Source organism: Tauraco erythrolophus, chromosome 3 (genome assembly GCF_009769465.1).
Source record: "Tauraco erythrolophus isolate bTauEry1 chromosome 3, bTauEry1.pri, whole genome shotgun sequence".
Classification (NCBI taxonomy): Eukaryota; Metazoa; Chordata; class Aves; order Musophagiformes; family Musophagidae; genus Tauraco; species Tauraco erythrolophus.
Window position 1 is genome coordinate 15,924,031 of NC_141467.1, and position 15,915 is coordinate 15,939,945.

The window sequence follows — 15,915 nt, forward strand, 5'->3', positions numbered from 1 at the left end:
TGGGTTTAAGTTGAAGGAGAACAGATTTAGATTAGATCTTAGGAAGAAATTCTTCAGTACAAGGGTGGTAAGACTTTGGAATAAATCGCCCAGAGAAGTTGTGGATGCCCCCTCCCTGGAGGTGTTCAAGGCCAGGTTGGACGGAGCCTTGAGTAGCCTGGTCTAGTTGAGAGGCGTCCTTGCCCATGACAGGGAGGTTGGATTAGATGATCTCTAAGGTCCCTTCCAGCCTATGCCATTCTATGATTCTATGTTTCTATGAATAATTTTATGTCAAATCTGGGGAAAAAAAAGTCTTCCCAACTTTCCATTTTTGATATAGTATTGATAACCTCTAAACCTCTTCAGACGAATAGCTATTTCCTGGTAGAATGTCGCTTTATTTCTAAAAGTCTAGTTTGTTAAATCAGTTTTTCTTAGAAAGGCAGGGGGATAGTAGAAGCTACTCATATTTACTTCCTCCTTCAAAGGGTCCCTTATAACTAAAGAGGATTTTCTAGTAAAATTAAAGTATTTTCCTGGATAGCTATTGCTGCTGTCTTAATTATATTTTTTAAAAAACATAGTATAAAATGGTGTAGACAAATTTTAAAAACTGAGGACTAAAACCTTTAATGATTCAGTACTATTCAGTTTTACTAAGCAATAACAAAAATGTATATTAAAAGTAGTAGACATTCTTCAGCACCCATTACCTATATTTACCATGTAACACTGGATGGTACATGACCTGTAAGGCAGTTTATTCTTTGTCACTTCAATTCCTCTCAATCGTAGGTTTATATTCAAAAGTCACTGAGAAGGAGAAAAGGCTGTTAATGTACACGTTGATTACAAATAAAGAGGTTTACCCAGTAAGAAATGTTTATTTTTATTTCCATTGGATTTGCATATATTTAAGAGACTCTGAGTAGTTACCCTGCCATCAGTTACTGCCTAAAGGTTCAAAGTCAAGCAAGCAATGGCTAAAAACCAGTATACTGAAGGCTTTATCGGTCCTTGAAGTTTCAAAAATGAGTCCAGGTTTGGTAAAATACAGATAGTATTGCAAGAGGATGCCTAGCAACTTCTCAAAAGGGAAATCTCATGCAACACAGCTCCTGTGGTTAGTTCCAATCTTAATTACTCCTGTCAGTTTTGTGGCCACAAAAAACTGGCTAATAACCAGACAAAATCTGTAGTCACTGGATTTGCCTGTCAGACAGTGTCACAGTCTACTTAAAGAGTTAGATTGGTGAAAAGAATTTAAAATTTGAGCAAAGACCCACTTTCATGAGATCCACAAGGTGCCACAAGAGGGCAAAGACTGGAATGCTGGAAGGTCAAGACATGGAGCAGCAAGCACAATACACTGAAAATCTGGAAGATAGCATACTAGTCTTAGGAAATACTTCCTTTCACATGTTGCTATTGTTTACACTAAGGAACAAAAGGAAGCGTCAAACACAAAGAACTGTCTGATACAAATACTATGGGACGGAAAGGTCTGACTCCAACCCAAGTCATGATTAGACGAGTCTTGGAGAAGAGGCAGAACTGTTAGAGTCCAATTGGCTAGTGTGAGAAAATTATGAAAGCAAATTCTCTGTGCCACACTGGGATCCTCAATGTCTCCTCACCTTAATTTTGATCACAACCGATGAAATTGAGGAGAGTGCAGGAACAAGTAAAAAAAAAAAAAAAAAAAAAAAATTGAATGCAGCTGAGAGGGATTCCAGACCTCAATCTGCTCTCAAACAGAAGTTGTGGTAACTGTTTTTGTTTAAGTCAACCATAAGGAAGTCAAATATGTCCTGTTTAAGCCATCTAAACCTGTGATGCTGCTATAATTGTCTACAAGAGAAGTGGAGTAGTCAAGCAAAGAAATTACCAAAACAATCTATATCATTGACTCTGGCCTACATCTGTACTTCTATTGTTTCTGAGCAATGAAGGAGGAATCTGCTTTCCCCCTTGCTTGTTTGTTATGTTTTGTCCATGTGTTATCTGAAGCTTGCTTCAGGTACAGACTTTGAAAGAACACAAGAGATCATGCAGTGCTCCAAAAATTTAACAGGAAGATACTGCTTCCTCCAAAGACCAAAGGCATACTTTAAATAAATTCACCCACACTGAGCTCCCAATCTGGTGGATAGGGTATTTTTGGGATGGCATCGAGGAGGAACTCGAGTACACCAGTGATACTGCAAGGAGAACTTCCCAGGGTCATGCAGGAGAAGATGAATTTGCTCTATTGAAATGTGTATGTGGCCTCATGTGAAAAGGAGCTGGTTATGCACTTCCAGTGTGAATTTACAGTACTATCCTCATTTGAAAAAAAAAAAAATTGTAACTACTAATGTTTTTGTTTATGATATATTTTACAATTTAATTTAGAGGCACTGTAGATGTGACAATGTAAGAAAACATAGTTTCACTAAGATCATCCTTAAAACTTTGAATTTTAAAGAAACATAGCAGCAAGTAATTTGAAACTGCATAATATTTAGTCAGCCAAATGTTTGCTGGCATTTTTGAATTATTATTACATTTTAATATCTAAATGATGCTTGTAACAAAAAAACCACAAGCTGTTTCAAGCCCTAATGTAAGAAAATGAGTTGAATTTGCTTACAAGATGTTTCATAAGATTAAACATGATCAGTATTTGAACAGAAAAGTTCCCAGAGAACTTCAAATGCTACAACAAGTGATGGATGGGGGAATTAATAGGGGACTTTTTCTTGCTGTCTGTTGTTCTGCTGAGGGATACTGGTTTCCAGTGATGTAGTAGGTGAATAATCCCTGTAAAGATTATTCCCTAAATAAAAGATTTGAGGCTATAGAAAATTCTACACTCCCTTTAAAGTATGGCCACGCATAAGTGGAGGAGTTGATTTTCATCAACTTAACACCAATAACTGACTGCATTCTTGGTCTCCAGTTGTAAAATAAAAGGGACTAGTGTTTTCTTGACTTAATTTTGCAAAAAAAATCTAAATATTTATTTTCTAATTACTCACTAAATAATTAAAAGGTTCATTCTTTAGAAATAAACAATATTCTATGCTTGTGTTATCTGTTTGTTCATTTAGTAAGTTACTGAAGGTTTATGTCAGAAAACAAATTTAGAAAAAAACTCCAGTTGAGAAAACAAGCAAACTACTGTATTAAAAGAAATCCAGTCCTTGTCTCATGAAAAAAATTGTTGTTGTATTCTGGATGGACAAGAGAGAAGTTTGGAAGTAATCATGCATTTGTTAAGGCAAACAGGAGTACATTGCAATTGTTGATGTTAAGCCTGACAAAAGCTGTGATATGAAGAGAAACGGTTGTATTTGGAAAAACTGGAAGAGGAAAAAACATCCAGGGTTTAACAAGTGCGGGAGATGAGTGAGGACACCTGACATGATCAATGTGATCAAACAAGTGAACCTTTATTTGTTTACACTCAGCGTGCTTTATAGCTTTCTAAAACAAGACTTAGCAATCTGTGATTGGCTATGATACAAGCAATAGCCCACCCCTCAGTATGGTTGGTTACATCCCGGAAGCAACATCACCATGGTGTCCATTTCCTGTTCTGCATCCAGGCACATGCTCCCAGGAAAGGCTGGATTGTTCACGTGTTAACCCTTAGGTATCCTTCCACACATCCCCCTTCTTGTTTTTGAACAATCCAGACTTGTTTTACAGCCCGTTCAATCATTTTCGTGAGCAAGCGTAACAGGCAAGGAATTATTAAGAGAATCATTGCGATAACTACTAAAACTAATAGAAGGCTTTTCATCCTGGTGCAAATATTGAAGCCCAATGCGTGCTTCGTCTAATACTATGCCCAAGATTCCGCTGAGCAGGAATATGTCAATCAGCAGGGTCATCGCAGAGAAGGGAGGCAGGCACAGCACCTTCAGGGCGTCCCCTGTTTATCTGTAGTCTCCTTCTTCTCCGCTCTGAGCCATCTCTTTTACACCCTCAACAGAGTCTATGAAAAAGATACTGACTGGGCGTTGCTGCACGCGTGGCCAGTGCGTGCGACAAGGCTGCCAGGTATGTGCATTGCTGGCCAACAGCGTTTTTTTCAAATTGCATACAAGCAACCCCCACACCCGCAATACACCAAACAACAAGAAACATAAAAACAGTTTGCATATCAACATGAAATCTTCTATTACGAGTCTTTTGAACCATTTCTTGTCAGTAAACAGTATGTATCTGTGGGAAGAAGCCGCATTCTAGTTTGCTTTGGGTATATATGGTTTTACCCACTTCGCCGGAACCCACAGTGGTCCGTTTCCTGTAAGTAAACACATACATCCTCTGCTTGTTACTTTTAATTCTATTGGTCCTTCCCACTTCCCTGTTTTTAAATCTTTATAGAGTACTAGGCCTTGCGTTTTTTCTTTCCAGAATGAGCCCATTCCTTTACTGTGTACTAGCATAGGCGGCTCATCACAGTTTCCTGCCAGACGTAAAAAGTTCAGGACATACAACGTTTTCATTAATCGATCACTGGGCAGCCAACCCTGAGTTCCCCCTTTTTGTTTTAACAACATGTTTTTTAACGTGTGGTGGGAGCGCTCAATGATAGCTTCACCAGTGGGAGAATACGGTATCCCAGTGTGGTGAGTGATACCCCAAAGATTGCAAAAGCGAACAAAGTGAAGACCATCATTTCAGGTTTCGTCCTTTTTAGATCCAAAGCAAAGTATACTTCTGGTTGACCAGTGGAGCCAAAGCCTCCTTCTCCTTTTTCAACATTATCAGATGAAAGCATGCAGCTACGGAAAGGCACTAATTGAGCAATTTTACTGCCCTTTGGAATAAAAACAGGTGGAGTTAACGTGTATACCATGACCTTAATAATCCCTGTGTAGTCTGCATCAATAACTCCTGGTAATACAAAAATACCTTGACGTGATGTAGATGAGTGACCAATTAATAAGGCTGATAACCCTTCACCTAATGGTCCTTTTACGTTTGTATCTATTACTACTACTTTGTCAGATACGAGCGTTGAATCTACTGTGGTTTCCACATCCATTCCGGCACTTCCTGTGGTGGCGGCACGGAGGGGACAAATTCCTGACTTGATACTGGTGTTGCTCCCTGATTTACTATCATCGCGCGCGGGGCTGGCGCGCTCGGTTTCCAGTTTCCCAGCTTCCAGCACTCGTTGGTATTATGATTATTGGTATTATGATTATTCCGGCACTCGTCGGTATTATTATTATTATTAGTTCCTCTTCTAAGCGTGTGGACCCTATGGGGTTCCTTTTTTCTCCTGAATTCGCGGTTTCTACTTTGATAACAGGGCGTAATGGTGGTGGTACAGGCACAGAAATTCGCGTAGAAAAGATAGAGGAAGTGTTCCTAGTTGTTGATAAAGAATCAATAGGAGAGGGGGTGAAGGCAGCAAAAGCAGCATCAGCGACAGTTCGTCCGACTTCCGTGGTATGCAATGTTTCTTTAATTAACTTCCACAGAGTAGCATATTTATTCGCCTCCTTCGCGCTCACTCCCCCCAAACTGATATCCTCCCATAGCTCTGTGCCTATGGCTTCCCGCGTAGCGAGTTCAAAAACGACTCCTACTGAGGAGATTAACTCTTTGTTCCATGCCCACAATAACAGCCCTTTAAGAGCCGAGGACTCATATTTAAGCTTTCTCACAGAGAGCATGTGTTGGAGCAGATTTAGGACAGCCTCTTGTTGCTTATCCAACCCCATCTGTCTCCCCGACCGCTCACCTAGTGTCCTAGGCAAGATTCCAGCGTCGAACCAGCGACTAAACAGGTGCAACTTTTTCCACTCAGTGACTGGGCGGGTCACTGCTCATTCCGCCGGGGCAGTGGATCATTTGACTGGCCTTCCATCCTCTTCCTCGCCAAGTCTCGCAACTTTACCGTGAGGAATCTGAGGGTCCCTGTTCGGGCGCCATTTGCGGGAGATGAGTGAGGACACCTGACATGATCAATGTGATCAAACAAGTGAACCTTTATTTGTTTACACTCAGCGTGCTTTATAGCTTTCTAAACAAGACTTGGCAATCTGTGATTGGCTATGATACAAGCAATAGCCCACCCCTCAGTATGATTGGTTGCATCCCAGAAGCAACATCATCATGGTGTCCATTTCCTGTTCTGCATCCAGGCACGTGCTCCCAAGAAAGGCTGGATTGTTCACATGTTAACCCTTAGGTATCCTTCCACAAACAAGTATGCCACAGGGATGGAATAGTGTCAAAAATTAAATGTAATTCAATGCTTGAAAAAACATTGCTGTTTAAAATGATGGATCAAACATAAAGAACAAAAATGAACCAGGCTAAAGATTAACCTATTTTTGGAATTTAAACTTAAGAACATAACTGAACATTCATGCATGCATGCACAAGAATTCAGCCATAAGTACAGTTTTTATTGCTATGGTATAAAAAAAAACCCACTCTGAAATAAAACAATAATTGCGTCAAAAATTGTATTTTCTTCGGGAAATGACATTTTGCCACCTTTAGGTATAGAAACTTCAGTGAAAAAAAAAGGCACACATTCATCTACCTGACAGATAAATGAATGTTGATAAAGGGCTTGCCATTACTCCCCCCTAAAATACCCAAACTTTTTTGTAGGCATTTCAGAAAACTCTCAATCTAAGTACTGCACTGACCTGAAGCAGCTTACTCTGAGAATTGTAACACCAGATTCTCATACCACTTTGAGGTGGTGCATCTGTTGAGTTTGCTACAGTGTTTTATTAGAGTTTAAATATATATGTGATCTAACTGGCATTTTTATCCCAGTAATCTTATCGATATCTTTTGTTATACTAGTAAATAGAAAAATCTTGGTTTAGAAAAAAATGTTTTTATTTTGAAATTTAATTTGAAACTTTAACTTCCCTATCAGAATTATCTATTTGAAAACATACCATTTTTATCACAAAAATATAAAACATCCTCTGAATTCCTGTTTTAGGTGTTGATTTGAATTTAAAATGATGGATCAGAGATGTAGAATAAAAACGACCTAGACTACAGACAAAACTGGTTTTGTCAAATTTTGTCTTCTATGTAGTTACAAAAATATATAAAAATGTATTGAAAAAAAGAAATCGAGGAGGACTAAGGTAGAAGCTGGCCATTTTATACATGTACCACCACATGAAACATGTATGGATGCTTTTGTTGAAAAACTTATGTGATACTCGTTTAACATTTTTTCAGTTAATATGTTCTACAGATTAATTCGTAAGTCAATGTGTGTTTAGTTTGAATATGAAGTTGTCTTAACACTTGTAGTCTTCTTAAAGTAATCAGACAGCTGTATCAAAAACCTAAGTGTATTTAGTTTTTTTGTTGTTTGTTTACTTTTTTTCCTGCAGCTTATTCAAACCATAAGTGCAGTAGACAAAGATGACCCTCTTGGTGGACAAAAATTTTTCTTCAGTTTAGCTGCTGTTAACCCTAACTTCACTGTTCAGGATAATGAAGGTAAAATTCATGCCTGTTCCGGGGAAGGAGTTTTAGTTTTGCTGTCTGGCATACATTCCTGAAATACATTTGATTTTAATGTCTATCAATATATAGAGAAGCTGCTAAGGCTGCTGCTAGCAAGAATAATAATTTTACCTGAATGTTTGTGGTTTAGGACTTCTACATTTTTGTCTGTGTAAGGGAGGCGAATATCAGCATGACAAAAACATGATAAAACAGATTATAAAGAAAATCAGTAAAAATGTTGGTTTAGTGTGAGTAGCCAGATGAAATGGTTGAATGAAGCAGAAAAAAGGTTTCAAAGATAGCTTCAGCTGATAAATTCAGATTTTTCTCTTTAGCCTTTTGTAACATAGTTTTGATTCTTCTAGTGTTCTGTTTTTTTCTTTCTGACCATTAATGAAAATAATCATTCTGAGTGCATAATCATTCTGGCTTTTCTTCTGATTCTTTGTCAATCTTTCTTTATCAGAGAAAATTTTATGAAAATTCTGTCGAGGAAGGGGAACTATGCACCTATTTTGGTCTTCATTATCAGTATGACTGACTGAGATGGCTCTAGATTACAGAAGAAATAAATGATGAGGAACGTAGTATCAACCTTCAAATATGTAAAAAACATAAAGGCAATGAGAATAGTGATGATGGGTGAAAACAAATAGCATATGAGTTCCCTAAAATAATGAAGGAATGCAATAAAGGAAAACTCTGTTTCACATCATGGAGGCTGTGAAAAAAATATATAATTTAATATTTTAAACAAAGATTATATCCTAGTGACTAGATTCTGAGTGTATAGAGGTATAGACCTTGCTTTCTTTTCTATCTGTAATTATTTTCTTTCTTTTTGCACATGAGTTATTTTAATTCAATCTGAAGTTGGCTGGCAAGATAGCTAACTAAGATAGTTTCACAAGTATGGTGAAAATTAAATTTTCCTTCTAATGGAGACTAAATCTTTATTTTTTTTTCTTTTGGACTAAAAAGTTAGCAACTCTAGCATTGGGTCACACTTTTATTGTGACCCTAACAATAGAACAAATAGTCTATCCCTGTTATTCATTCCTCCCCTTCCTTTCCTTCTCTCTGGCCACTCAGTGAACAGCTTTTGATACTGAAGTATACTGCATACAACAAAGATTTGTCTGCTACAAATACAGTTTAGTAAATTCCTTTCTCAGAACCATACAGGAATGCCTACACATTTTCTGAATTCCTAAGACAATTTTTACCCCCAAAAAATTTACTCCATGTGCTAAGGTACATAATTCATTGTTCTGTAATGTGTTGAAACGTTTTTGTATGGAAAATCTCATACTGAATTTATAGATAGCATTCCTGCAGGTGTTGTCAGAGAAGATCCATAGAAAGAATCTTTCAGAACAGAGTGCTTGTAGAACAGCATGAAGTGGAAAGTTATTTTTTCTCAGTTGGCAACTTCATTTCAGTGCTTCAGCCCTGACCTGGAACTGTGTCATGCACTACATGCATTAATCTATAAAACATTTTAAGCTTTGAGAAATCCTCTTTTCAAATCACACTTGAAGGTGGTCGTTGTGGTTTAACCCCAGCCAGCAACTAAGCCCCACATAGCCACTCGCTCACTCCCCTCACAGTGGGATGGGAGAGAAAACCAGGAAAGTGAGAAAAAGATTGAGAAAAAGGTTGAGATAAAGACAGTTTAATAAGTAAAGCAAAAGCTGTGCATGCAAGCAAAGCAAAACAAGGAATTCATTCACTACTTCCCATCGACAGGCAGGTGTTCAGCCATCTCCAGGAAAGCAGGGCTCCATTATGCATAACAGTTACTTGGGAAGACAAAATGCCATCGCTCTGAACATCCTTCCCTTCCTTCTTCTTCCCCCAGCTTTATATGCAGAGCATGACATCATATGGTACGGAATATTCCTTTGGTCAGTTGAGGTCAACTGTCCCAGCTGTGTCCTCTCCCAGCTTTTTGTGCACCCCCAGCCTACTCACTGGTGGAGTGATGTGAGAGGCAGAAAAGGCCTTGACTCTGTGTAAGGACTGCTCAGCAATAATCATAGAATCATAGAATCATAGAATGGTTAGGGCTGGAAGGGACCTTCAAAGGTCATCTAGTCCAACCCCCCTGCAAGGAACAGGGATATCTCCAACTAGATCAGGTTGCTCAGGGCCTCATCCAACCTGGCCTTGAACGTCTCCAGGGATGGAGCATCCACCACCTCTCTGGGCAACCTGTTCCAGTGTTCTACAACTCTCATGGTAAAAAATTTTTTCCTAATATCCAACCTGAATCTACCTCCCTCTATTTTAAAACCATTACCCTTTGTCCTATCACAACAGGCCCTCCTGAACAGCTTCTCCCCATCTTTCCTGTAGGCCCCCTTGACGTACTGGAACACCGCTATAAGGTCACCCCGGAGCCTCCTCTTCTCCAGGCTGAACAGCCCCAACTCTTTCAGCCTGTCCTCATAGGAAAGGTGCTCCAGCCCTCTTATCATCTTCGTGGCCCTCCTCTGGACCCTCTCCAACTGGTCCATGTCCTTCTTATGTTGGGGGCTCCAGAACTGGACACAGTACTCCAGGTGAGGTCTCATGAGGGCAGAGTAGAGGGGCAAAATCACCTCTCTCGACCTGCTGGCCACGCTCCTCTTGATGCAGCCCAGGATGCGGTTGGCCTTCTGGGCCGCAAGAGCACATTGCCGGCTCATATTGAGCTTCTCGTCCACCAGTACTCCCAAGTCCTTCTCCTCAGGGCTGCTCTCGATCCATTCACCACCCAGTCTGTATTTGTGCCTGGGATTGCCACGACCCAGATGTAGGACCTTGCATTTGGCCTGGTTGAACTTCATGAGGTTGACACGGGCCCACCTCTCCAGCCTGTCGAGGTCCCTCTGGATGGTATCCCTCCCTTCCAGTGTGTCGACAGCACCACACAGCTTGGTGTCATCAGCGAACTTGCTGAGGGTGCACTCCATGCCACTGTCCACGTCACCGACAAAGATGTTGAAGAGGGCCGGGCCCAACACGGACCCTTGAGGGACACCACTCGTGACCGGTCTCCACTTGGACATCGAGCCGTTGACCACTACTCTCTGAGTGCGGCCATTGAGCCAATTCCTTATCCACCGAGTGGTCCATCCATCAAACCCATGCCTCTCTAGTTTAGAGAGAAGAATGTCGTGCGGGACAGTGTCAAAAGCTTTGCACAAGTCCAGGTAGATGATATCCATTGGTCAACCCTTGTCCACCGATGCTGTCACCCCATCATAAAAGGCCACCAAGTTGGTCAGGCACGATCTGCCTTTGGTGAAGCCATGTTGGCTGTCACCCACCACCTCCTTGCTCTCCATGTGCCTTCGCATGGTTCCCAGGAGAATCTGCTCCATGACCTTGCCAGGCAGAGGTGAGGCTGACCGACCTGTAATTGCCCTGTTCCCCTTTTTAAATATGGGGGTTATGTTCCCTCTCTTCCAGTCATCGGGGACCTCGCCAGACCGCCACGACTTCTCGAATACAATAGCCAGTGGCTTGGCAACTTCATCCGCCAGTTCCTTCAGGACCCGCGGATGGATCTCATCAGGTCCCATGGACTTGTGCACCTTCAAGTTCCTCAGATGTTCTCGAACCTGCTCTTCAACTACAGTGGGCAGTGGTTCATCCTCACAGTCCCTGCTAGTTCTTTCCACAGCTTGGGCAGTAAGACAAGAGGCTTTATCAGTGAAAACTGAGGCAAAAAAGTCATTGAGTAACTCAGCCTTCTCTATGTCCCGGGTAACCAGAGCACCAGTATCCTTCCGGAGGGGGCCTACGTTCTCCTTGGACTTCCTTTTGTCCCCTACATACCTATAGAAGCTTTTCTTATTGCTTTTTATATCCCTTGCCAAATTTAATTCCTTCAGGGCTTTAGCCTTCCTCACCTGATCCCTGGTCACTCGTACAGCTTCTCTGTATTCCTCCCAGGCTATCTGTCTCCGCTTCCACCCTCTATAGGCTAACCTCTTCATTTTCAGTTGGTCCAGGAGCTCCTTGCTCATCCACGCGGGCTTCCTGGTCTTTTTGCCCGCCTTGTTCTTCATCAGGATGCACCTCTGCTGAGTTTGGAGGAGGTGCTCCTTGAATGTGGACCAACTTTCCTGGGCCCCTCGTCCCTCCAGGGCCGCCTCCCACGGCACTTTGCCCATCAGGTCCTTGAAGAGGCCAAAGTCTGCCTTCTTGAAGTCTAGGGCACAGAGCTTGCTGTATAGTTTCCTTGCTGCCCCGTGGATCTTGAACTCCACCGTGTCGTGGTCACTGCAGCCAAGGCTATCCTTAAGTTTCACATTGCCCACCAGTCCCTCCCTGTTGGTGAGCACAAGGTCGAGCATGGCACCCCTCCTTGTCGGCTCCTCTATCACCTGCAGGAGGAAGTTGTCATCCACGCATTCCAGGAACCTCCTGGACTGCCTGTGCCCTGCCGTATTGTCTCTCCAACAGATGTCAGGGTGGTTGAAGTCCCCCATGAGGACCAGGGCTTGAAAACATCTCTCTATTATCATCACTGTTTCCAGCACAAATCCAGAGCATAGCCCCATACTAGCCACTATGAAGATAATCATCCCAGACAAAATCAGCACAGTTGTGTAGAGGCACAAGAGAGCGGGCAAAATGTACGTAAAAAAATTATGAATGGCCTTCTGATCAAATGAGAATGTCACTAGAAAAAGACAGATATCACTAGGATATCAGGAACAGTTTCAAAATGCTACCAGTGATGTAAAATATGTTGATCTGCATGTACTATAAATGATATATTTTATATTCATGTATTCTACAACAGTATATTTTAATCAATCTAGATAACACTGCCAGAATTTTGACGAGAAGGAACGGCTTTAGTCGACATGAAATAAGTACTTACCTTCTACCAGTGGTGATATCGGACAATGACTACCCGATCCAGAGCAGCACTGGCACGCTGACCATTCGAGTGTGCGCCTGTGACAGCCGGGGGAACATGCAGTCCTGCAATGCTGAGGCCCTGCTCCTCCCTGCCGGCCTCAGCACAGGGGCATTGGTTGCCATTCTCCTCTGCATCATTATCCTGCTAGGTAAGAAGAAGAAATTCATCTTTCTCCCATTAACAAATACTTCAGGCCTGAGTCATTTTACAAAACTACGCAGGTCGATAAAGTGAATGATCATTGATTTTGCAAGAAGAATTTAGCTGCAACTTAAAATGAAAAGAAGGAAAAAAATAAGGCAAAACCTGCTTGTTTAAACTATCAGTGTGCAACCAAAAGCTCATTTTTATTCTTTCATTATGTTGTCCAAAAAAGATCAGGGAGGAGGAACAGTATAATCAGAATTCAATTTCATATTTTTCATTTTCATTTTATTTTTAGGGAATGTCTTTTTTTTATTTAACATTCCAAAGTCAACATGCAATATATATTTCACACAGAATATTCCAGTAAATAGTATTTCTGTTATATTAAAGCACTGTCTATCCAGAGGTTTCCGTAAATTTTGTAATACCTTCATTTTACAGTTTCCAGAATATCGCTTAAAGATCTATAATTCAACTTAAAGCCAATTTTAACAATATACTTTGAGCTTAAAAGAGGGAAAAGATCTTCAGAATAGACCTGGCTATTTTAAAACTCATCAAAGTTACAGAAGGAGCACGGTCACAAGCTCATGGTTCTGTAAAGCAGAGCACATGTGTGTGCAAAATAACATGTTTTGATATAGACCTTACTTTGCTACTGTAATATAGAGATGTTTATCCATTTATTACACAGAATTGAATTGCTGAAATGTAGCTGAAATAAAGCTCTTGTACCTGGCAGATTTGCTACTAAGAAATTGTTAAATAGAGATCTTTACCCATCCTCTGTTTCTCTCTCTAAGTTATAGTGGTGCTGTTTGCTGCTCTGAAGAGGCAACGAAAGAAGGAGCCTTTGATTCTCTCTAAAGAGGACATCAGAGACAACATTGTGAGTTATAACGATGAAGGCGGTGGAGAGGAAGACACCCAAGCCTTTGATATTGGCACACTGAGGAATCCTGCAGCTATCGAAGATAAGAAGCTTCGACGAGACATTATCCCTGAAACGTTATTTGTACCACGGAGGACTCCTTCAGCACCGGATAACACAGATGTCCGAGATTTCATTAACCAAAGGCTAAAAGAGCACGATACTGATCCTTCTGCACCGCCATACGACTCGCTCGCAACCTATGCCTATGAAGGAAACGATTCAATAGCTGAATCCTTGAGCTCCTTAGAGTCGGGTACTACCGAAGGAGACCAAAACTATGATTACCTCCGAGAATGGGGTCCTCGGTTTAATAAGCTAGCTGAAATGTACGGTGGAGGAGAAAGTGACAAAGACACTTAACCTACAGTAGGCTACACTTTTGTTTCCTTTGAGCGGAAGTAATTTTACAGACACCTTCTGCACTCAACAGTATTTAACATTGAGGAAAATTTTCCTGCCACTCAGCACAATGTTTTCCTTTTAAAATTTCTTTAAAATTTGTCCATTAATGTCATTCATTCTTTCTAGTAGGATGCCACTTGGAATATATACAGTATTTTATTTAATCACTTTCCAAGAGCCAAAGCTATGGAAATTCAGTGTTGTCCATTTTAGTAAGTAAAATAAAGAATATCTTACCTACAAAAATTTGAACAGGGTGATAATCCCTTAAGCAACCTCATGTACAAGCCGCTTCTGTTAGGTACATGTCCTTATCCTTGCAAGTGCAGCTTTTAAGATGGCAAAGAAAAAAAAATCCAGTATGTTCTCTTCTGTACATTAAAATTCAAACAAAATGTACATGTGGTGTTAATAAGTGTAATATGCAGCTGGTTTAAAAAAAAAAGTTCGTGGAACTTCATTTCATCAAATTCTATCTGCCAATGTTTTATATTTATATTTTTGTATTTATTTTTAAGAAATAAACCAGTTTTTACAACTACGTTGATGCTTGCCTGCCTGTTCTGGCCATCAATTCCAGGCTTGAAGAGAACACGAAATTTCTCCGATGACAGCAGAGCCAACTGCTAGTACTTCTATGTTGCATTATTCTCCATACATTTAGCACAGTCTGAAGTGCTTGTGCTCACAGGGAGAGGATCAAGTTATAGACCTATTTGCTTGCTTAAAAGTGCTACTTCTTGCAGTTGTCATGTTTAAGAGAAACTTTGGTTTATTTTTGAGCTGAACTAATGATATTCTGTTCTAGAAACATGAACTACTATTTTGTTTCAACTTGAACTACCTTATTCTAAAAACATGTTGGTACAGCTAACCCATCCAAACACAAATAATTAGTTTCAAAAACTGAGTTTATTTGTTCTATAGTTCTCCGTTTTGAATCATAATTGCATCATCAGAGGTGATCTGTAATTGCAACGGATAAGTGTAAAAAGATGTTTAAACATTCATTTTTAAGCAGCATCCTTTTCCGAAGACAAATTATTTGATTATAAAACACCTTGTGTTGTATTGCAACTTAATCTCCTTTAAAGCTGTCAGGCTGAGGCTGACAAAGTGTCAGTAAAACTAGCACACCCGCCACCCAATTTACTGAGTTTTCTGATAGCTTGGAAAAGTTTAGTAAAAAGAAACCTGAGCAACTAGCCAGCTGCAACAGAAATCATACTTTAGCTACCATGAAACAAAGTAGGTAACCCAATACATTTTAAGATATCTGTAGATTACACAAATTTATTTAGTAAATAAGCATTGCATTTTTGAAAGACTGCTGAGATTAAATAATTTCAGAGAAAAAGCAGGATGTCATAGGGTTCTGCATTTACTTAATTATTGTGGAAGAAACGCATCTGAAAGACAGAATCACGGAATGGTTTGGGTTAGAAGGGACCTTAAAGATCATCTAGTTCCAAACCCCCTCTCATCGGCAGGGAGGTCTTCCTCTAATCCTTCCTCTGTCTCTCTTAACTTCCTACTGGCATAAAATCAACAGATATTGAAAATATATTAGTCCTTTGAAAAGTGCCATACTGCATAGTTATTTGATCTGATATTTCTTCTCGTTAAAGGAGTGATTAAACCCGATGAAGTTGAAAGCTGAATACAGTGCTATTATGCAAGCTATTTTGATGCAATGGCAACCAAAATTTTATTGGCTTGATATCAAGTTAAGTTATTTGATCTATTAAGAAACTGTGAAGATTATGGATTTTTTTTTCATTTCACTCAGTAATACTTCCATTAACTAAGGAATTTTTATATTCATTAATAGAAAGTAATTCTGAGAATATTAAGAAACATCTTAGGTAATCAGCATTACAAAGCTTTGTAGAAGTCTTGCAGGCCATACAAACAGCTGATCTTCTTTATGATTATCAAGCGAAATGGACCTAATCTTTTCTTTCTTCTTACTCTCATTTGTCCTTCAAAAGCATGTAATAGGAAGAAACAAACAAAATTCATCCATTAAATA

At 40.1% G+C, this 15,915-nt stretch overlaps 1 protein-coding gene across 4 annotated transcripts in view; it reads left to right on the top strand.

Annotated features, from left to right (window-relative positions):
• Positions 1-13,841, top strand: part of CDH10 (cadherin 10) — a 74,778-nt gene extending 60,937 nt beyond the window's left edge. For 2 of the 4 annotated variants that reach the window (XM_086609015.1, XM_086609019.1), the window contains 3 exons: positions 7,362-7,470; positions 12,297-12,548; positions 13,351-13,841. In XM_086609015.1, coding sequence (XP_086465141.1) covers positions 7,362-7,470; positions 12,297-12,548; positions 13,351-13,841 — 852 coding nt within the window. Of the gene's footprint in view, positions 1-4,632; positions 4,641-7,361; positions 7,471-12,296; positions 12,549-13,350 lie in introns of all 4 variants that reach the window. The other 2 variants (XM_086609017.1, XM_086609016.1) reach the window with 2 other exon arrangements.
• Positions 13,842-15,915: the final 2,074 nt, after the last annotated feature.